Raw genomic sequence first — 22,894 nt, forward strand, 5'->3', positions numbered from 1 at the left:
ATAAGAAGTAACAGGATACGTCCAAACTGTTCGACAAGTTCAGGTGGGAGAGGAACTCTTCGGATGGAACTGATCTCTGGAAGATTGGGTACTGATAGCAAACCAGGTCCTTGTAGAGGATAATCCATATCTGACATGCCTGAAACAGTAGGATTACCTACAAAAAAATAAAATGAAGCATTTATTTATGATAATAATGTATGCTCATCAATTGGGCATACAGAAGCATTTTAAGCTCCCCCCCACCACACACACAAAAAGAGTGCATGTGGTGTTTCTAAAAATACAAAGAGAATAAAGGAGTCTTACCTGACATAAACTGGGAGAAATTCCAATGTTGAGTGGGCAGTTACTATTTTCAACCCTGACACAAAGGTTATGGTTCACCAAAAAAATACAAATAATACTATTTGAGTGATATCCTACTGGGAGAAAAACCACAGATGCTCTTTAAACAGTGTTCTCAGTGGGCAACCTTTCTCTTAGAAAATTCTAAGACTCACATCACTAACAATTATTCTACTGTTTGTCTTACTGATCCTGAACATTAGAACCACTGATAATTATCCCAAGTACCTTTTCAGGCTCTATAGAATACAATACAAAGATGTTGGGGGAGGCTGGGGATATAGCTCAGTTGGTAGAGTGCTTGCCTCGCATGCACAAGGCCCTGGATTCAATCCCCAGCACCACCACCAAAAAAAAAAAAAAAAAAATTAAAAGCTGTTGGGAGGGGCTGGGATTGTGGCTCAGTGGTAGAGCGCCTGCCTCGCACATGTGAGGCACTGGGTTCAATCCTCAGCACCACATAAAAATAAATAAATAAAGATATTGTGCCCATGTATAACTACAAAATAATTTTAAAAGAAGATGTCGGGAGAAGCTGACATATAAAGCATTTTTTAAATGTATTATGGAAGTTAAAAAAACATTTACAATCAATTCCTATGTACTGATTATTCACCTTCAACAATTACCAATAATATGCACAATCATGTTTACGTCCACTCCTCCAATGGATTCTTTATAAGGCCAATTCTAGACATTCCATTTAATCCAAAAAAGAAAAAAAAAAAAAACAGTTTTACTAGAACAGTGCACATGATAATGGAAATGAAATTCCAAAAGGTGGAATTAATACTTTTAGTGAGGATGGGAATGGTTAAAAAAGCCTTCAGAGAGACTTAAAAAAAATTTTTTTTTTAGTTGTAGATGGACACAATACCTTTATTTTATTTGTTTGTTTTCTATGTGGTGCCAGAAATCGAACCCATTCTCTCTCTCACGCACACTAGGCAAGCACTCTACCACTCTACCACTGAGCCACAACCCCACCCTTCAGAGATATTTTTCCAGGGAGACTGGAAAGTCTGTTAGATAAAGAATGAATATGCTAGAAATTATATAGCGTATAATAAAATCCTGAAGAAAGGGTTCTTATACAAGACATGTTAAGCTCAGGGTGACTAGAGGCATGAGCAGCAAAGAAAGGCATTAAGAATAGGATGCAAAAGAAGGGAAAGAGATCAAATTAAAGAGGAAAGTGTTTGTAAAGGGATATGATATTTAAGAGGACTAGAATAGAGGGACTCGTTTTATATCTTCTTTTCAAACCTAAGGAGGCCAATGTGAAATGACAGTTGCTAATAGGCCAATCCAACTTTACAAAACAAGCCCACTTGTAAAGGTCTGCCAGGGACAAATATTGTCTGTTTCTAACATTTCTGATTACAAGTATCTCAATTAGAGATTTTGTATAAATTGTCAAAGGTATTTTTGGTTTACATTGCACATATTATCCTGGTTAAATAACCTTGGTTCTTGCTCAAAAATCTCATCTATACTTCTCTTAAACATCTCTGCTTTTCGCCATTTTCCAACTCACAAAGGACTCACTACTTTTATTTATTTATTTGGTTGTAGATGGACACAATACGTTTACTTTGTTTATTTATTTATTTATATGTGGTGCTGAGGATTGAACCCAGTGCCTCAAACATGCTAGGCAAGTGCTCTTACCACTGAACCACAACTGCAGCCCCAGGACTCACTCTTTTTATCAACTGATGGAACTCCCTAAGCCCGGAGGAGTAGGTTAGAATTTAAAAACCGTTAAACGAATAACTTGCCACTCATCTCTCTTTTGTTGACAACATACCTTGCCTTACCCTCCCTGGGTATTTAAACTACCGATTTCCCTGTTCTTTTCCTTCATCACACTGGGTAGATGACACGTCCCAGCACTTACACATTACACCAACTGTACATACAGTAAAACATTATCTTTGAAAGAACGTAGCAAATTTCCAAATCAACTGTTTGCTCTTTTGATTTGCTCAATTGTTAATACAAGGAATGAACAAAGATGGGACTTAGATCAGGAGTTCTTTCCCATCTGGTCTTGGTGATAAACACTTGAGGGCAGTGAGAAGATCTTTAGGGCTAGAGGAAGCTTGCTCTTCACTCTTACCCTCTCAAATATCTACAATGAAGAAACTAAGTACAGGAAAAGAACCGAAAAGAGACTATTTGTTGTTTCTCGAAACCGCAATAAACAGCGCTCTAAACCTCAGGATGTCTTCGCTGGGACCAATTCCGGGGATAAAGACCAAGTTGGAGCCAGACGACAGCCCTTTCGGCTGAGAAAGCAGGGGCACCAAATGGACACCGATCACTCACTTGGGGCAGACACCATGAGCAGCTCAGAAAGGTCCGGGTACATGCGGTCTTCTTGCAACTGACGGTCGATAAGCCGCCCCGCATTTTCTAGAGCTTCCTGCAGGGCTGAGGCCGACGTAGAGGTCGGCATCACTGCGCCCAGCAAAGAGGACGGCATGCCGAAAATCGTAGACAACAGAGTCGACAAATAGTCAAATCCCAAGGAGAAAGCCGAGAACACCCAAGAAGCTAACTCAGTTAGGCTGCTTGGGGCGCGCGCGCCTAACGAGCTCCCGGGCGCCAGGTCATGACGCACTTCCGGTTCGTCCCTGAGGGAACTGGAAGACGCCGTGGTGGAGCTGGGCAGAGGAAACAGTTAAGGGAGCGGAACTTGGGGGCGGAGCGAGGGGGCGGGAAGCTCTGTGGAGGGAACCCGGTGAAGGCCCTCCGGATGGGCTAGGGAAAAGTGGGGAGAGGTCGTCCAGGAAATAGAGGAAGGAAGGGGGAAAGGGGAAGGGGTAGGAAAGGAGTGGGAAGGGCGGGGTCGGGAGGGATAGGGAGAGGAAAGAGGGGAGGAACGGGGGTAGTGGGGTGCGGAGGCGGGCGATCGGGCTGTTCTGGTTGCGGTGGGTGTCCTCGCGTGCGGATCCTTGGCCTCGAGCTTCCGAAATCGGAATCCAGCAACTGCAGTTATTTGAGAGTACGCGCGGGGTGGGTGGGTGTTGCGATTGGGGGGCAGATCAGTTACCTTTGTGCTCTAAACTTCCAACAATGGCTAGGAATTGGTAAATTGTTTGAGACAGATTTCTTGTGAACCATAATTTCACTATGTTTCTCATGGACGGTGGAGTAAATTAAAATTCGTTAGGGTTTGCTTATCTTCCTTTTGGGCTTTGTTATTGTAAAACATTAGATGTTTAAGGAGTTATTCGCTTTCTACACGGGGTCACTCTGTGCATTTTCTCTCCCGTTACACAGATGGAAAAGTGCATGGATTGGTATAAAGTAGGTAACCAAAAGATCATCCAGTTCTTTTAGGACAATGAATTTCTATTTTGTATCTGACATATGCCTGCTGCTGAGAATATCAAACACAACATTCCTGTTCTCAGGTGCTTCACACGAAGCTATTCAAACGCATCACTATAATTTTTCTGATTAGTGTGTAAAAACTGCAGTAGGACAATGAGAGGTGCAAAGAAAGCTGAGAAACTCCATTTCTTAAAGAAAGCGAATTGGATAAATCAAGGCACCCATTTTCTTTTTTTTACTATTTTTTTAAAATATTTATTTAGTTGTAGATGAACATACAGTATCTTTATTTATTTTTATGTGGTGCTGAGGATTGAACCTAGTGCCTCACACTTTTGAGGGAAGCACTTTACCACTGAGCTACAGCCCCAGCCCTAAGGGACCCATTTTCAAAAACAGTCCTTATTGAGAATCTCACCTAAGTAAGCATCATCCAGTTCTTCATAATTTGTTTAATCAACAACTGAATTATTCTAAATGGGTCATTTAGCATTTGAATTACCCCCTACCCAGTACTGGGGATTGAATCCAGTGTTGTTTTTATCCCCAGTCCTGATTTTGAGGTAGGGTCTCCCCAAGTTGCTGAGGCTGGCTTGGTGTTTGCAATCCTACTGCCTCAGCCTCCTGAGCTGCTGGGATTAAGGTGTGTGCCACCATGCCAGCTTGAGTTACTTGGTTCTTTGTTGTTGTTGTTATTTTTGTTTTTGCTGATTGAGTGGGTGGATGGATGGATGGATGGACAAATGGATGGACAGATAAGCAAGTAGGTGGAGGCATTGATGGATGAAAGACAGGAAGGATGAATAGTCAGATGTATGGTTGTGATACAGGTCTGAAAAATCAGGATTGGGTCCTCTTTCCTCTGGTGTTGAAGATTAAACATCCAAGAAATGCCAAGGAAGAGTAAAAAGTAAATTTTATTTAAGAGACAGGAGATGGGGGGCACTTCTCTGGAGACCTGGAGAATAGGGGACCCAGAGCTCATGCCCTGTGGGAGTGGGGGCTTTCTTCTAGTGCCTGCTGACCAAAAGGCAGAAAAAGAACTGTCCAGGGGGTGATTGCTTGTGTTGAAAGTGTGATTCTTCCCTTTCCCCAGAAGTGTTAGCAATCTGTTGTTGGGGAAGTGCTATCTATTTATTGCCTTGTCTTTGATAATCAGCTATCTGTCCTTTGCCCCAGTCTCATCCCCCCCCCCCCCAGAATAAGGGAAATGGGCAATGACTGCTCTGGTGCTTCAGACTAAGAGAGGGTGACATATGGCAAGCAGTTTGGGTTTCCCTTTTAGGAATGTTTTGGGTCGGCCAAGGATTCCCGGTAAAAGTCTGATTCTGAAACAACAGGCCTTAGAGTTATCTGGAGGTGGGCGCTTCATGATGATATTGATGAAGGTGTTCTTGCCTGAGTACTGCAGCCCCATCAGGGTCATCTCTATCTCCTCCTTTCAGAACAGAAAATGGAACCAGTCCAGGAGGCTGGAGATGAGTGCCAGAATGATAATGGTTTGGAGCAAGGACAGGCAGCAACATGGTGAATACTTCCACACAAGCAGCCCTTGGCCTGGACCCTAGCCCAAAGTTTTCTCAGGGCACCGACCTTCAATTTAGTATTTTTGGACTGTGGATGTCCACTGGGTAACTGAGAAAATGGAAAATAAAATGGGGTGGGTGGGATAATCAGAATATTTATTACTGATACATAAATGGGCAGTTGGTTCTCCAGTTGTCAACTTACTTATATTTGGTAGATCTTAGATTGAAATGTGATTGTTTGGCCTGGAGCTTGGTTTTTTGTTTTTGTTTTTTTAATGGTGCTGGGGATTGAACCCAGGGCTTTGTACATGAGAGGCAAGCACTGTACCAACTGAGCTATACCCCCAGTCCCTGGAGCCAGTTTTTAATTTGACACAAAATAGGCTATTGAGAATTTTCAACTCTACAAATTGGATAATCTAGCAATATTGGTCTAATACAGAAACAATGGTCCTGAGGGGTAATGTAATGTTTAGTGTTTACATATTGTCTATGTCAGCTTTCCCGCTATAATTGCTGAGTTGAGTCCACACATCCAAGACTGCAAAGCTTGAAATACCTAAGTTTCAGCCTTTTACAGGAAAAGTTTGCTATGCTGACCTCCTTTGTATAACAGAGATTCCAAAACTTGTTGGCTTCAGGATCTCTTTATTACCTTAAAAACTATTCAGGATTCCAAGGAGACTCTGTTTTGTATGGATTATATTTATTTATACTTGTTAATAACAGAAAGAAAAATTTAAAAATTAAAATTCATTTAAAAGTATAACAGACCAAATCCATGTTAATATAAATAACATATATTTTATGAGAAATCATTGTACTTTTAAAAACTAAAACACTTGTAAGAAGAACAGAATTATTTCACATTTTTACAGATGTCTTTAATATTTGGCTTAACAAGACAGCTGGATTCTCATGTCTGCATCTGCTGTCAATAGGTTGAGATATGTTTAGCTGAAGAAAAGCTGGTTTCAATTATATAACTGGAAAAAGAAGTTTGTTTTTTTTAGAGAGAGAATTTTAATATTTATTTATTTATTTTTTAGTTTTTGGCAGACACAACATCTTTGTTTGTATGTGGTGCTGAGGATCAAACCTGGGCCGCACATATGCCAGGCGAGCGCACTACCGCTTGAGCCACATCCCCAGCCCGAAAAAGAAGGATTTTAATAGCCCTTTAGACACTTGTGAATATTCTTTGGCACTGGATCAGACTTTACAAGTGGTAGTTTCTTAAAGATTAGCTGCGATGTGGAATTTGAAACTGTCAGTGACACACACCCTCCCTCGCTCCCATCAGTGAGTTTTTTTGTTTTTTTTTTTTTTAAATAAAACACTTTTAGCAGTTTTTAAAATATGTATTTTTAGATGTTGATGGACTTTATTTAATTTATTTATTTATATGCAGTGCTAAGAATTGAACCCAGTGCCTCATACATGCTGGGCAGGCGCCTTAACACTGAGCCACAACCCCAGCCCCAGTGAGTTCTTTTTGTTCTTAGTTAAATTAAAATCCACTGGTCTGTCTTGTACTTTGAATTGATATTTTATCCCCACATGATTCTGATATTATGTGCTGATTACTTGGGAAATATTGGTTCACTGAGTTCTGCAGAACTTCCAATGTTGACATATTTAATTAACCAAAAGAAAAAGTTATCATGTTAATATCATTATCTATCTTATACAAAAAATTAAGGCTAGTTGTGGTGCTATGTCTAATCCCAGTGACTCAGGAGAATGAGGCAGGAGGATTGCAAGTTTGAGAACAGTCTGAACTTTGAGAGATCTTGTCTCAAAATAAAAATTAAAAACACTGGGGGAGTCCCCAGTACCAAAAAAAAAAAAAAAAAAAAAAAAACAAAAACAAAAAAACAACACTGGTTGAATCCCCAATATTAAAAAAAAAAAAAAAAAAAAAAAAAGTTTTGGAAACTGTCAAACTGAAGGGAGCTATTGAGTATTCTTTTCTTCTCTTGTGATCTTTTGTGGCTATTGAGTTTTTGAAGTTTCCAGTTTTCTCTTGAAAATTCAAATTCTGTGGGTAACAAGTACAGTCATTTTCCTTGAATTGACAAACTCATTTCATTAATTCTGGAGAAAATATTTCCTAAATACATATATCTGAATAACTATACTTTGTGAGTCACCATATCAGGCAAAAATGATGGTTCATTAAAATTCTAACAACCCAAATACAAGTGATTTTCTTCTTAGAGGACCATCATATTTTGATGTCTTAGTCGTGTTCTATATTTTACCATTTAATAAAATTAATGCTTATTGCTTTATTAAGGGAAACTGGTTTTGTTTATAGAAGATATGTAACAAAAAAACACAGTGACTACTACAGCATTTTGCTTACCACTCCCTTGATTTATGTTATGGATCTAGTAGTTTTACCCACCTTTAAAATTATTAATTAGAAGACCACTAGACTGGAGCTGGGGCTGTGGCTCAGTGACAGAGTGCTTGCCTAGCATGTATAAGGCACTGGGTTCAGTCCCTAGCACCACATTAAAAAAAATAAACAAAGGCATACTGTCCATCTACAACTACAATATAAAAATAAAAAGATATTGCTGTTGAAAAAAGAAAAGGCCACTAGACTGAGGTAGTTTGACTTCCCTGAGTTCTTACCTTCACAAAGCAAAACTCAACTCAGTGTAAACGGTCACATTTGACACCAATCAGAAATTTGCTGACTCCAAACTAGAGAGCTCTTAAGCTTAAGTAATCACAAATTGCCAACTAAAGTTTAAATGAGACTTTTCTTTTTTTTTTTTTTAATAATTGATTCTTTATTGTTGCAACTCTTTGGTTAATTTCAGAGTTCTGAAACAGTTGATTCTGACAATGTTTTTTAACAATATTCTCATTGCTTTTATGGAGGAACAGATTTCTGGAGATCCTTATTCTACTATTTCCACTAATTTCCATATTATATTTTACATTTTATTTTACTTTCAGGGTATGCTTTTTTTAATTTATTTTTTTTTCATTTTTTATTGGTTGTTCAAAACATTACAAAGCGCTTGACATATCATATTTCATACATTTGATTCAAGTGGGTTATGAACTCCCATTTTTACCCAGTATACAGATTGCAGAATCACATCGGTTACACATCCACTGTTTTACATATTGCCATACTAATGTCTGATGTGTTCTGCTGCCTTTCCTATCCTCTACTATTTACCTTCCCCTCCCCTCCCATCTTCTCTCTCTACCCCATCTACTGTAATTCATTTCTTCCCCTTTTTTTTCCCCTTTCCTTTTATATGTAATTTTGTATAACAGTGAGGGTCTCCTTCCATTTCCATGCAATTTCCCTTCTCTCTCCCTTTCCCTCCCACCTCTCCTCCCTGTTTAATGTTAATCTTCTTCTTAAATGAGACTTTTCATTAGAATGATTCAAATAAGGCTACTGCTCCAGTTTAACAAGTCAAATATTTTCTGTGCTCTAGTCCCATATTCTCTCCCATAAAAGCCTTTCCCTTGTGCCCCTTGGGCAAAGACCTGAAGGGCTTGTGGTCTCCTGCCCCCCAATTTATGAATCATTGTTTGCTGAAATAAATTCTCATATTTAAATGTGTCTCACTTTATTTTTTAATATCACCATCAGTGAAAATGTCAATGGAGTGAAAAAAGTAAATGATGTCTTAGCGTTTTTATGAAAATAGTTTTGATCTCATGGACATCCTTAAGCAGGTCTTCAGCTCACACTGAAATCACTGCTCAAGTAGCTTTCTTTATTCTTGATTTTAAGTTGACTGAATCTGATTAAGCTTCTGATAGGTATTTAGGTTTTAAAAAATCTCTTTATTAGAATGGAAATTGTAATGCTTTGTGTCTGAGTGTGTAATATATCCCAGACATTATTCTAATTCTTTTATGAGGATTAACTCATTCAATCACCAGAAAAAAACTAATGTGATGAGTGCTATTGTTATCTACCTAACAGATAAATAAGCTGAAGTACATAGAGGCCAACTCACCCAAAATTATTTAATCAAAACCAGGCATGGTGGTGCACCTACATAATCTCAACTACTTGGGAGGGTAAAGCAGAGGATCCCAAGTTCAAGGTGAGTCTGGGCAATTTAGCAAGGTGCCATCTTAAAATAAAAAGGACTTGAGGATATAAATCAGTGGTGGAGTACTTGCCTGACATGCCAGAGCCCTGCATTAGATCCCCAGTATTGAAAACAAACAGGATTTAAATCTAGACATTGTGGTTATTGAACTCATCTATGTAACACTATATTACCTCTTAAATATTTGATTAATATATAAATTAAGTTCATTTGCTCCAAGAAAATCAAATTTGCCCTGTTACACTTAAAAGTTATGATTATGAATTTGTTTCACACAAATAAATACTTTAATGTAGAAATCACTGCTAGTGCAATTATTGTCTTTTTCTTTCTTTCTTTTTTTTTTTTTTTTTTTGTATATCCAGGATTGAACTCAGGGCCACTCAACCACTGAACCACATTCACAGACCTATTTTGTATTTTATTTAGAGATAGGGTCTCACTGAGTTGCTTAGCACCTCCACGTTGCTGAGGCTGGCTTTGAACTCATGATCCTCCTGCCTCAGGCTCCTGAGCCTTTGGGATTACAGGTGTGCATCATGGAGCCTGTATTCTTTATCAAAAGCAAATACATCTTCTTGTGACTTTTCTCTAATGATCATGAATAGCTGTTCCTACTTATTGATACCTCTCGTCCCTTTCTCTTTTTCCTCTAGTACTTTGTAGTCTAAAATTTTATATATCATCTTAATGCTTCACCTACCACCCTTGACTACTAAACTGAAATAGCTATAGGTAAGGGTGTGGATTAATAACAAACTGTATTCACAAAGTTCTGTTTAAGTAACTGATGCTTGCATAGCTGTACTCAGGCTTGGCATTACGAAACTTATTTTTATAAAAGCAAAATGAATTAGCCTTATTTATTGAAGTTCACATTGAGTTAAGTAATCTCTAGATGAAGCCCTACTTTGTTTCAAATTATATATGCACTGTGTTTTGAGACTGCATATAGAACTAAAAGAAGGCTGATGTGGTGGAAAATAGTAAAAAATGAAGTCAGAAATGCAGGAAAGTTTTGGAGGCCAAGATAATAACTTATTTTTGGTGCTGGGGATCAAACTCAGGCCCTTGTTCATGCTAAGTAGGGGCTCTATCCCTGAGGTACATCCTCAGCCTCCATGTTAATAATTTTTATATTTATTCTAAGAACAATGGAAATTATATTAGGCTTGATTATTATCATTTAGTGTGTACAGATAAAGCATAATCTGAGTTAGGAGACTCAAGTGGGGCTAATGAGTACCTTTATGAATGCATTTTCTTTCTTTTTTAAAAAATTTTTTTTTTTTGAGAGAGAGAGAGAGAGAATTTTAATATTTATTTTTTAGTTATTGGCGGACACAACATTTTTGTTTTGTATGTGGTGCTGAGGATCCAACGCGGGCCGCACGCATGCCAGGCGAGTGCGCTACCGCTTGAGCCACATCCCCAGCCCATGAATGCATTTTCATTCAACAATTTATTAGGAGTACACACAGCTTTAGTAAATTCCAGAAATATAAGGATAAATAATATACCGTTAATTCATAGTATGGATAGGGAGTCAAATTGTAAAGAAATCAAAGCCAATGGGAATTGGAAATACAATAAATATACGCAAAAATCGTTTTGGGACCCTTGCTCTGCTCTGTAAACAAGCATTAAGCTTGACTAAGGTCAGGAGCTTGAGAGCGTTTTCTGACAACTCATAGTCACGCGGGTTTTTTTTTTTTTTTTAATTTCTTTTGAGTACTCTTGGGTAATGGAGGAGATAGTACTCCTTTCTTCCTTAAGAAATATTTAAAATTAGAGAACTGTGGGAATTTTGTCATAAAGAAGGCTAAAACACAAAGAACAGGAGATTGTTGACTTATTTTTATATTCTGTGAGGATTTTCATCTGGGCAGCGAACTCATCTGAAGAAGTCAACGGTTTTGCCCGGGTTAGTGGCACACTTTAGTAATCACAGTCACTCTGGAGACTGAGGCAGGAGGATCACAAGCTGGAGACCAGCCTGGCAACTCAATGAGACATGGTCTCATTGATAAAATTAAAAAGGCTGCGATGTAGCCCAAAGGTAGAGCACTCCTGGGTTCAATCTCCAGTAATCGGGGAGGAAAAAAAAGAAAAAGAAAAAAGAGTCATGGGTTTTAGAGAAATTCCAAATCATTTTTCCCACCAGTGGACTGAGCTGGCGGGCTGCTCGAGCGGTGCTTCCCCGCCCTCCCGCTAGGGCGGCACTGTTCGGAAAGGCTCCTTCCCTTTGCGGAAGGCGCCGCTCTTGGCGTTGCGGCATCGCTGACACTCGGAGGCCAGACTTCCTCCGCGGTTGCAGGCTGAGTGCGGCACCGGTGTGGGCTGCAGCTGCAGGACGTTTGTCTGTGTGGCTTGCCATGGAGCGCTCGGGGCCCAGCGAAGGTGCGTTCGGCAAGGCGAGCCGGGGTGGGTGGGCGTGCTGTCCCTGGTGTCGGGCGCCGCACTAACGGGAGCTCCTCTCCTTTTTCTTGCCACAGTGACAGGCTCAGACACGTCGGGACCCGACCCAGAGCTGGCGGTTACCATGGGCTTCACGGGGTTCGGTGAGTGAATGGCCGGGGCAGAGCCCGGTCTCCTTTTGCAGAGGATTTAAGAACTGAAGGTCAGGAGAGAAGGCCGAGTTGTCACTTCTGCGTTGCACTTTGTGGCGTGCCAACTCCTTTTAGCTTTAGCGTAGACTCTCTAGTTTCTCGACATTTTCCTCATTCGTCTTTTACCCTTCCCTTCTGTTGGGGCCAGTGCACACGACACTTACCGACAAGTCTTGAAAGAAAGGTACAGTTTTTGGGACTTACTCAGAGGAGAACATATGTTGGTGGAAGGAGTTGTCTCTTTGCGTCCTGAAACAGAGCTAAGAAATGGCCTTTTTGGGAAAAAGAAAAAAGAGCGGGGGGAGCCATTAGATAATATTATAATTGTTGTTCGATCCCCCTTTTAAAAAAACATTTATTTATTTATGTATCTTTAGTTTTAGGCGGACACATTATTTTGTTTTTATGTGGTGCTGAGGACCGAACCCAGTGCCTCAAGCATGCTAGGCGAGCGCGCTACCACTGAGCCACAACCCCAGCCTCTCGATCCCCTTTTTGTTAAAATATTTTTTAACATTTACTTTTTAGTTGTAAGTGGACACGTACCTTTATTTTATTTTTATGTGGTGCCAAGGATCGAACCCAGTGTCTCACGCATGCTAGGCAAGTGCTCTACCACTGAGCCCCTGTGTCGTCCCTTTAAAATTTTTTTTTTTTTTTGGTAGTTGTAGATGGACAGCATGCCCTTATTTTATGTGCTTATTTTTGTGTATGGTGCTAAGGATCGAACCCAGTGCCTCACAAGTGCTAGGCAAGCACTCTGCCATGGAGCCCCAGCCCCTGTTCAGTCCCTTTTGCTTCTTTTTCCTCCAGAATCTTTACTTCAATCTTTGTGTGGACCCTAGTTATGGCACATTATGGGGTAAAGAAAAGGGTCTCAACAAGATGTAGTCATCGGTTAAAAGCATTTCCCTCAGTAAAAATCAAATGTAAATTGTTTTTCCATCCCATTTTTGCTGGGAACAAATGTCAGGCTAATGTATTTAATTCATTTATTCAGTTCATGCCTTCAGCCACATGTTTACTATCTTCTGGTGAGCACAGATCAACAAATAGGTAACTACAATATTTATTTTCATTTCAGATCTTTTTTTTTTTTTAATTTTAAAACCCTCCCCCCTAATTTCAAAAACAATACTTATTAATAGCAGAAAAATCTAGAGAACACAGTAAATCACAAGGAATAAAGTAAAATCACTCATGATCTAAAAATCAAAATAAAACTTCTCAGTTTTTCTGTATTAAGAAAACTAATATACTTATGTGTAAATTTATATTATTATTATTATTATGTACTGGGGATTGAACCCAGGGATGCTTACCACTGAGCTACATCCCAGTCCTTTTTTTTTCCTTTCTAAATATTTTTAGTTGTAGATGAACACAATACTTTATTTCTTTATATTTATATGGTGCTGAGGATTGAACCCAGTGCCTCACGCATGCTAGGCAAATACTCTACTGCTGAGCCACAACCACAGCCCCCTAGTCCTTTTTATCTTTTATTTTGAGACAGGGTCTTTCTAAGTTGATGAGGCTGGCCTCAAACTTTAGATCCTCCTGCCCCAGCCTCCCAAGTTGCTGGGATTACGAGCATGCACTATTGTACCCAACAATTTATAATATAACGAAAGACAATATTTTGAGGATTCCTGTATTGTAAAATGTTCTTCCAAAACATGAATTTTTTTTTTTTTTTTAATAGTGCTGGGATCAAATCAAGGGCTTCATATATGCTAAACACATGTTCTACTACTGAGTTATACTGCTGTCCCAAAACACGATTTTGAATGAGTGGATAATAGACTAATACTGCTGTAATGTGTAATATTTTTAACTTTCCCTTACATGGTTTGTAATTTAAATTTTTTAAAAATAAGGCTAAAAGAACTTTTTTTTTTAATGAATAACACTTTTCTTTTTTTCTATAAGGCTTTTTATGTGTATTTCTATAGAGTAGATTTCTAAAAGAAGGGCAACTTTTTTTTTTTTTACAATGTAAATATTAAAAAGTATCTAAAAAAATGAGTATGCATTTTTAAAAGCTGCTTGATAGTTACTGCCATAATGCTCTTCAGAAAGGGTGTTTCAATATGTACCAAAGTCAGCAGTTTATAGTAGGAATGCCATTCTTATGATACCCTACCAATGCAGAATATGAATTATCATTTTAGAAAGTGATATGTGAAAAATGTTTATTCTTTTTACTTTGTGTTTTAAAATTTTGTGTTTTAAAATTACTTTGTGTTTTAAAATTACTTTTGTGTTTTAAAATTACTTTGTGTTTTAAAATGAACATGTGGTTCATTCAAACATTGAGATTCTTCATAATTTCTTTAAACTCTCAAATTTTTGGTGTCCTATTTTTCACCATTATGAATTGATTGTATTGCTAATAATTAAACATGGGACTTACACATTGGGGGCCATTTTTTTAAAAGATGGGGGTGGTCTTATTATGTTGCCCTGTTTGGGACTGAACTCTTTAGTTTAAATATTTCTCTAGCCTTAACCTCTGGAAGTAGCTGGGACTGCAGGTGCACTAAGGGCCAATGTTTGAGGATTTAACCTGAAGGCTTTTGGTTGTGTTCATTATTACATTGTTAATAAATCCTACAATCCAGTATTACATTCCTTTACTCAAGAGTGAGAGGAATGGTCCAGATGTTTATGCCAAGTAGGGGAAAGTTATGGGGATCATCCCCATTTCTACAGCTTTACATTTCACATTTAGTGTTTGGTTCTTTGGGAGTTTTAATACTATGTTTAAGATAATATGCTTAAAAATATAGTTAGTAATTATATTTTTTTTCCTGCTGTAACAAATTACCACAAATTTAGCATCTTAGAACTAGGTGATAATTATTGGTGCTGTTTTATCAGTCAGAAGTCTAGGTGAGCTGTGCTGCTTTCTCTGCTCTGGGTGTCAAGGCAGAAGTGGGGTGTTGGGAAGCCTGTTCTCTCATCTGGAGGATCTGGTGTGTGTCAGAAAAATCTGCATCCATGCTCAATACAGTTCCTTGCAGCCTTTCTGTCTGGCTGTCTCTTACCTCCTTAGCATACATAGAGTTCTCTTCAATGTTGTCCTTTTGTCTTCAAGCCAACTTCAGTGCCTTGAGCCCTTCTCCTGCTTTTGAATCTCTTTGAAAAACATATCTGTTTTTCATCTTTGCTTTTTAGGACTTTGTGATTAAAATGGACTGACTAGAAAAGTCTCCCTGTTTTAAAGCCTGTAATCTAATTATATCTGAAAAATCCCTTTTCCATGCACTTGGAATAGTTTCTCATGTTCTAGAGATTAAGGTGTGGACATTCTCCATTCTGCTCAACACACCATGGCTAAGGATCCAGATAAATTAGGGAAGTATAAGGAAGTTGGCCATTTAATGTTACAGGTTGAGCATTCCTAATTGAAACATCTGCAATTCAAACCTTTTGAACATTATGACAGTGTGCAAAAAGTTTTGGATTTTGAATTATGGATGCTTAACCAGTAAAATCTGTGCACGTATTCCAAAATTTGAAAAAGCCCCAAATCTGAAATACTTGTGGTTCTAAGCATTGGATAAGTGATATTCAACCTATACCTAGTATTTGAGGTTACCATTAAAAAGTCTCTGTAGGGCTGTAGCTCAGAGCACTTGCCTAGCACTGGTGAGGCACTGGGTTTGATTCTCAGCACACCACATTTAATAAATAAAATAAAGTTAATATGTTAAATTAAAAAAATTCTCTGTAATCTAAATTCCTTTTTCCTTGATTTTTTTCTTCTTATTTTGGAGTCTTGATAGAAAGTAGACAGCCTAAGTGGTTATTCATCAGCCAGTAATTATTAAATACCTAAAGTTTGGCCAGCTTATTAAAAGATAGTCATAGTCTGTCATTTGCTTCTGTTTTAGGAAAAAAAGCTCGCACATTTGACTTGGAAGCTATGTTTGAGCAAACTCGAAGAACAGCTGTGGAAAGAAGTCGGAAGACACTGGGTAAGAAGTTCAGATATTTGTCCTTTTCCTTTTATTGGTTTAAATACTGTATATACTTAGCAAGACTATTTTGACAGTTAAAAGACAGAAAAATATTTTCAAAGTTGTTTAAGGACCATATGTGCTGGTTCTTTTTTACAAGCAGAACTTGAATTCTTTTTCTTTTTAAACATGGTAAAAGCTGCACCTAAATAGGATAAGAAGGTCTGCATTCTAAAATCTTTTAAAATGTGTTCTGTGAACAAATAAGGATTCTCAATTAATTTATAGGAATCAGAATAGCCGTTTCTTTATTACCTCTCCTCCCACCTCTGTCTGACTCTCATTTCATTTTTTTCTTTCCTGCTTACAGCGGAACCAGTATTTGGAAGGCTGGGCCAGAGGTGGCTCTCAGAGCTGTTTACACCACTGACTGTTGACCCAGACAGTATAGAAAATTGAGACATACAGTGAATGTGGCTGCTGCTGTTGAATCCCTGCCTTAATGAGTTGTATCAGACATTTAATGAAGGCCTTAATTTCCAGACTGGTTTGATACCAGATGGTTGGCAGTTCTAGGTACCACCTCAGAGTTTTCGGAGAAGACTGACTCCTCTGCTTTCTTTGGATCTGATTCAGCTCATTCTTATACTAGAGAAGGGGCTAGCAATCAGACAGACAGGACTCCTCAAAAAATTCAATTTAAATGAATATTGTTATCGTACTTGTCATTGTTGGTTTAAAAGTGATAAATGGTTTAGTAGCAATATCTAACATTTAGATTGTGAGCTTGAAACAAAATATTTCTGGTTTTTGGAAGAAAGTGTGTGTGTGTGTGTGTGTGTGTGTGTGTGTGTGTTAAAAAGGCAGCTATGTACATACACTATTTGGTTTTTAATCTTCATTATGTGAAATTTCAAATTACACATACAGTAGTGAACTACCATTTACCTATCACTCAGATTTTAACTACTGTAACAATTCATTGCTGGGCTTGATAGCACAGGTTTGTAATCTCTGTGATTTGGGAGACTAAGAAAGAGGATCGCAAATTCAAGGCAAGACTCAACGAGACCATCAGCAACTTAGCGAGACCCTGTTTCCAAAAATAAAAAAGGTCTGGGGATACAGCTTAGTGATAAAGCACCCCTGGGTTTAATCCCCAATCCAAAAAGAATAAATAAATAAATGAACAAATAAAGCAAGCTACTGTTCCATTTGCTTCCTTTCTCTGATTACTTTGAGGCAAATCCTAGACATACTGTTTTATCTATAAATATTTAAGCATGTATCATAAAGCAATAAGGATCCTTTTAAAAAACCAGAATTTTTTTTTTTAGTTATGAATGGACCTTTATTTTTTATTTATTAATACATGGTGCTGAAAATCAAACCCAATGCCTCACACATGCTAGGCAAGTGCTCTACCACTGAGCCACAACCCCAGCCCTTAACCAAAATACTTTATAAAAGATAGGAAAAACCAAACTGTTTTTCCTTTTCTCACACACTTCATGTCTAACACCAAATGTGTGGGAGTTTTTCCTCTGGCATCAAGCAATTCTTATATGAACACCAACTGGGTTTTTAGCAACTCAATTCTTATTTCTGAAACTACTTACCTGGAAACCTCCACAGTACTGCTACCACTTCAGATGTTAATTGCTGGTCCCAGATTGTGACCTGTGTCTCTGATCCACTGACTATAAAATGGCATTCTCATGACCCCCATCTGCTGTACTTGATAATTTTCTAGGAGAGCTCTCAGAGCTTAGGGAAATACTTTACTTAATATTTACTGGTTTATAAAGGATATTCTAAAGTATAGAGATGAACAGCCAGGTGAAGTGATGTAGTGGGGCAAGGTATGGGTTTTGGTAGATTCAGGGTACACCAATCCCTAAGTTCTTCCACATGTTCAGTAACCTTGAAGTTCAACTATAGTTTTCAAGAGGTTTTATAGAACTTATCTCTAGCCAACCCTCTTTTTTTCCCAGAGTAGTTCTATCCTGAGACTGTCTAGGGGACCTACAGTAATTTACCTCAGCTTATACTGGTGTGATCAAAAGGGGCTCCTAATGAATAACAAAAGACAGTTCAGACAACTCAGGAAATTCTTAAGATTTTAGGAGCTCTGTGGTTGGATATGGGGACAAAGATCAAATATATTTCATATTGTATATCACATGCTATTATCACATCTAAAAATCAATTTTAATATCAGATACAAAGGTATGTTCTCTGAGATATATTTACAAACATTTCAAGCACTTATAAACATTTTTATGAATGCTTACACTGTCAAAATTTTGGTATATTGTATTTAGTTCTTTATGTATGTTATACAAAATGCTTTGAACAGGGCTGGGATTGTGGCTCAGTGGTAGAGCGCTTGCCTAGCATGTGTGAGGCACTGGGTTTACTCCTTAGCACTACATTAAAAATAAATAAACAAAATAAGGGTATTGTGTCCATCTACAACTTAAAAAAAAAAAGCTTTGAACAGGGAGATAAATCTTATTTAGCAATATAAGTTTTGTAGTCCCCAGCAAAATAGGTTCTTAGTATATATTTGAGGAAATTGAATTGGATTTAGAATTGTAATACTACACTTTAAAAAAATCCTGACTATCTGGAAAATATTTTAGGTTGGCACAATTCACTGGAAAAAGCTTGGCATATGGAGCTGGAGAATTTAGGTTTGAAGTTCAGCCCCACAATCTACTAGATGAATAAAGCTGGATGGGTTGTCAAACATCTGATCCTTAAATTCGCTGTTAGGTTGGATATGATAAGATCTATCTTGGGGATTCTTGAAGGGATTAGTATGTTGGGCATATTATTTTGTAAATAGTCAAGTATATTTTTATTTTTAAATCCTATAATTTTTCTTCATAAAACATGTATGTACTCTACCTAAGAAATTTCAGGGAATCATTAGATTTTTACATTTCTGAAAAATTGTCTCAAGACTGTTCTTAATATTTATTAACAAGTTAAATGTATTAAACTCTCTTGATTTAGTATTATGTTCTTGGACTTGGACTGCTGTTTCTACCCCTGATTTTAACACCTGAATCTACATTGATGTCTGTTTGAAAGATCTGCTTAGCTGTAGTATGTAAATGGAAAATGTGATTTGGGGTAATTTATTGGAATATGGTAGTAATCTTCTGTCTGGGAAGTTATTCATTGGAAGACATTATTTTTGTGTTTGCCCAATTTGGCAATTAAATTACATCCAGACAATTGGATTGACATACAATTTGACTTTAAAATTGGCAAATTTAAATATAGGCATTATTAATTTCATGATTAGTATTGGGGTCTTTACCTGGGCATTGGTTCACATGTGGGGCAATAAGACCTTAAAACTCTTAATAGTAAGTGTAATTGTCTTTGTATGTGGATGTGAACTGTTTTGGTTCTAAATGCCCTAGTAGAAAGAATGAATTACTATAAAATCTTGATAAAATATGTGTTAAGAAATGTATGGAAGCTATTCAAATTGTTTTAATATGTCCTGTATGTTCCTGAAAGCTATAAGACATGAAAGACACAGACCCCTTAAAAAATCATGAGGAAATAAATGGGGAAGAAAAATTTTCTTTTATTCAGATATTTAATTTGGGTGTGATTATGCTTTGGGTGAATTATGAATTTTTTTCTGTTACTTGATGGAAAAAACTATTTTAAGGTAGGATTTGAATCTAATGTCAGTGATGACTTAATGAACCTGAAAAGAGATAATTGTTGCAGAAATTTCAGAAATTAGACAAGCTTTAGGAAGAATTTTATTTTCCCCTGAAACATTTTTTCTCTCCAGCCAGCTAAATTCTTCCTCATCTTATTAATCTATGTTATGTTTTACTTTTCCTTGGAATTGTTTTAATATCTCTTGGGTATCATAGTTGTTCCTCACCTGTATTTTTATAAAACTATAAATTATAAATTTATGTGCATATTGTTAATGTCTAAAGTACAACTTTGTTCTTTGTTTTCATATGTACTGTGCCTAATAGCTTTATCTGTAGTAGTTACATCCCTAATTTTTTAAAAATTTCTTTTAGGTGTTGATGGAAACTTTATTTTATTCATTTTATTTATATGTGCTATTGAGAATTGAACCCAGTGCCTCACACATGCACACATGTGAGGAAAGTGCTTTACCACTCAGCCACAACCCCAGCCCCACATACCTAAATATTTTTTTTCATTTATTTTTTGAAGTTGTAGATGAACATAATACCTTTATTTTTTATATATATTATATAATATGTGTGTGTGTGTGTGTGTGTGTATATTTGTAGATGGGCATAATATCTTTATTTTTATGTGGTGCTGAGGGTCGAACCTAGTGCCTCACACGTGCTAGGCAAGCAGTCTGTCACTGAGCTACAGCCCCAGCCCATTTTCCCTAAATATTTAATGGAGAAATGTAGTTAATGTAATTGAAACAGTCTCATCTAGTTTCTTATTCGTTAGTATTTTGCCATTAAACAGATTTTAAATTAAATTTTTATGAAATTGGTAGGCCAGTGAGTTTTTTTTTTTGTTGTTTTTTTTTTAAAAGAGAGAGTGAGAGAGAATTTTTAATGTTTATTTATTTATTTATTTTTTTTTTTAAAAAGAGAGAGAGAGAATTTTTTAATGTTTTTTAATTTTCGGTGGGCACAACATCTTTGTTTGTATGTGGTGCTGAGGATGGAACCCGAGCAGCATGCATGCCAGGTGAGCGCACTACCGCTTGAGCCACATCCCCAGCCCCAAGTGAGTTGTTAAATAACAAAAGTGGGGTTGTGGTTGTGGCTCAGTGGCAAAATAGAACACTTGCCTACCAAGTGTGAGGCACTGGGTTCAATCCACAGTACCACACATAAATAAGTATATAAAAAGTAAAGGTACATCAACAACTCCAAAAAAAAAAAAAGAAGCCAAATGAATCATTTCAGCAAGGTTTAAGTACTGTGGGTAAAGAAAATATCACAATTAGAAAACATTTGTTTTAACTTATATTTCTAGTAATCTTATTTCCTTTACATTTTATCTTAACTTATTTCTTCCTACTAAGTAGTTACTATAGTGAAATTTTCAGTGCTGAATTGCATTTATTGGAATCTGCAGTTTCTGTGAATCCGTCTAGATGAGACAGTTGTTTTGGATAGTTTGCTGTTAACTTAAAGTTGTATACATATGGGATGCTTTTATTTTTTTTAATCTTTTGTTTAAGTTGTAGTTTGACACAATACTTTTATTTTTATGTGGTGTTGAGGATTGAACCCAGTGCCTTGCACATGCTAGGTGAGTGAGTGTTCTACCGCTGAGCCACAATCCCAGCCATGGCCCTCCACCCACCCCACCCCACCCCCATCCCCACCTCGCCTTTTTTTTTTTTTTAAGACAAATTGTTACCCAAAAGTAGTAGCTATAGGGAGGGGCCCAGCTTTGCCTGAAGCATAATGATGCCTCCCATCTGGAGAAAATTATTTTCTTAGCGAGGAAAAGATAATGAAGCTAATAATTTAGCAAATAAAATTTCCTCGTCGTTATCTTCCTTGTTAAGGACAGAATTGGCCCCAAGCTTATCCTATGGGATAAGATGAGAGTGTTGGAGGGATGACTGAAAGCAGAAAGAGAGTAGGAGCCAAACTGGCTCAATCTAAATTCTAGATACTATGCTTCTATTTTTTTTTTTTTTAATTCAGCTTCATCCATAGAAGAATACAGAATTATTGACTCTTTTTACCCATCTCAGTTCAGTGGGTACCAGAGAAAATCAACATGAGCTGGAATTATAGTTTGCCTTGCCTCTTCCCAGAGAGATTTTATCTTCCAGATTCTACTTGAAAGACTAGTTCCTTGTTGATACTTGCTGGTTATCTCTTTGTTTCTCTTCTTTCACATTCCAGTAACAAGACACTAAAGAATACAACATTGCAGTTAATAAATGTCCTTTGCTGCTGGTTAACTGGATGTACAATATTGTATTTTGTTATTAAACAAAGGAAAAAATGTTAAAGATTATTTCAGGTTATTAAGAGAGGTAGCAATTTAGAATCAAACTATATAATTCTTTTTCTTTTCAGTACTGGGGATTGAATCCAGGAACGCTCTACCACTAAGCTACATCCCAGCCCTTTTTTTTGTTCTAACTTGAAATAGGATTCTGTTAAATTGCTGAGGATGACCTTCAACTAGTGATCCTCTTGCCCAAGCCTCTTGAGTACCTGAGATTAGAAGTGTGTGCCATATAATTCTTTTCCTACCTAAGTGCCCTCTCCAGTTGCAAAGTGAGATTACCAGAAGAAAAAAACTAAATTTTGTGAATTTTTTTTCCTTTTAAAATAAACAACTCTAGAAATCTAATAAAGGGGAAAATTTTCTAGAATTTTGGTAGGTAGTCTTGACTAAAAATCCAGTGTAGGAAATTCAGAAATGAAAAAAAGCACAGTTTCTGGTTTAAAATGTAACAAGTAAATTACCTAAAATCTCACCTCTGGAGTCTTTTTTACATATCACCTTCTTTATCATTTTATATTGTGCCTTCATGGTTCATAGACTATTCACATGCTAATTTGCATTGCAACTCTGTTAATATTTTCTACATTTCTACACTTTCCATCTGTTTTTATTGGTTGCATTTTATGTTGTCATGCAGTAATTTTGTTCAATTTTTTCCTGTTGATCATTTAGTTAGTAACTTTTCTTTTTAACTTTATTGTGGTAAAATAGAAGATAAAATTGATCATCGTAACCATTTTTAAGTTTTTAGTTTTGTGCAACTATCACCACCATTCATCTCTGTTGATTCTGTTCATCACATAAAACTAAAACTTTATACCTATTAAATAATAACTTCTCGTTCCTCCTTCCCCCAAGTCCTTTGTCTCTGATTTTAGCTACTCTGTATCACCTCATGCATCATATAGTATTTGTAATGGTAACATACAGTATTTATCTTTCTTTGATTTGTTTCACTCAGCATTGCATCCTTGAATTTCCTT

At 37.1% G+C, this 22,894-nt stretch overlaps 2 protein-coding genes across 4 annotated transcripts in view; one reads left to right on the forward strand and one right to left on the reverse strand.

The window, feature by feature from the left end:
• The window catches only part of Nup155 (nucleoporin 155), a 58,443-nt gene extending 55,512 nt beyond the window's left edge, over positions 1–2,931 (reverse strand). For both annotated transcript variants that reach the window (XM_076857387.2, XM_076857388.2), the window contains exons 1-2: positions 2,680–2,931; positions 20–157 (exon numbers count right to left, since the gene is read on the reverse strand). In XM_076857387.2, the coding sequence (XP_076713502.1) occupies positions 20–157; positions 2,680–2,836 (295 nt within the window). In that variant the 5' untranslated portion in view covers positions 2,837–2,931. The remainder of the gene's footprint in view (positions 1–19; positions 158–2,679) is intronic.
• An 8,671-nt stretch (positions 2,932–11,602) lies between these two features.
• Wdr70 (WD repeat domain 70) overlaps positions 11,603–22,894 on the forward strand; it is a 299,382-nt gene continuing 288,090 nt past the window's right edge. Inside the window, exons 1-4 of one of the 2 annotated variants that reach the window (XM_076857390.2) lie at positions 11,603–11,719; positions 11,815–11,880; positions 15,828–15,911; positions 16,264–17,228. In XM_076857390.2, the coding sequence (XP_076713505.1) occupies positions 11,695–11,719; positions 11,815–11,880; positions 15,828–15,911; positions 16,264–16,352 (264 nt within the window). In that variant the 5' untranslated portion in view covers positions 11,603–11,694 and the 3' untranslated portion in view covers positions 16,353–17,228. Of the gene's footprint in view, positions 11,720–11,814; positions 11,881–15,827; positions 15,912–16,263; positions 17,229–22,894 lie in introns of those variants that run through there. The other variant, XM_076857389.2, reaches the window with a different exon arrangement.

Source organism: Callospermophilus lateralis, chromosome 5, assembly GCF_048772815.1.
Source record: "Callospermophilus lateralis isolate mCalLat2 chromosome 5, mCalLat2.hap1, whole genome shotgun sequence".
Classification (NCBI taxonomy): Eukaryota; Metazoa; Chordata; class Mammalia; order Rodentia; family Sciuridae; genus Callospermophilus; species Callospermophilus lateralis.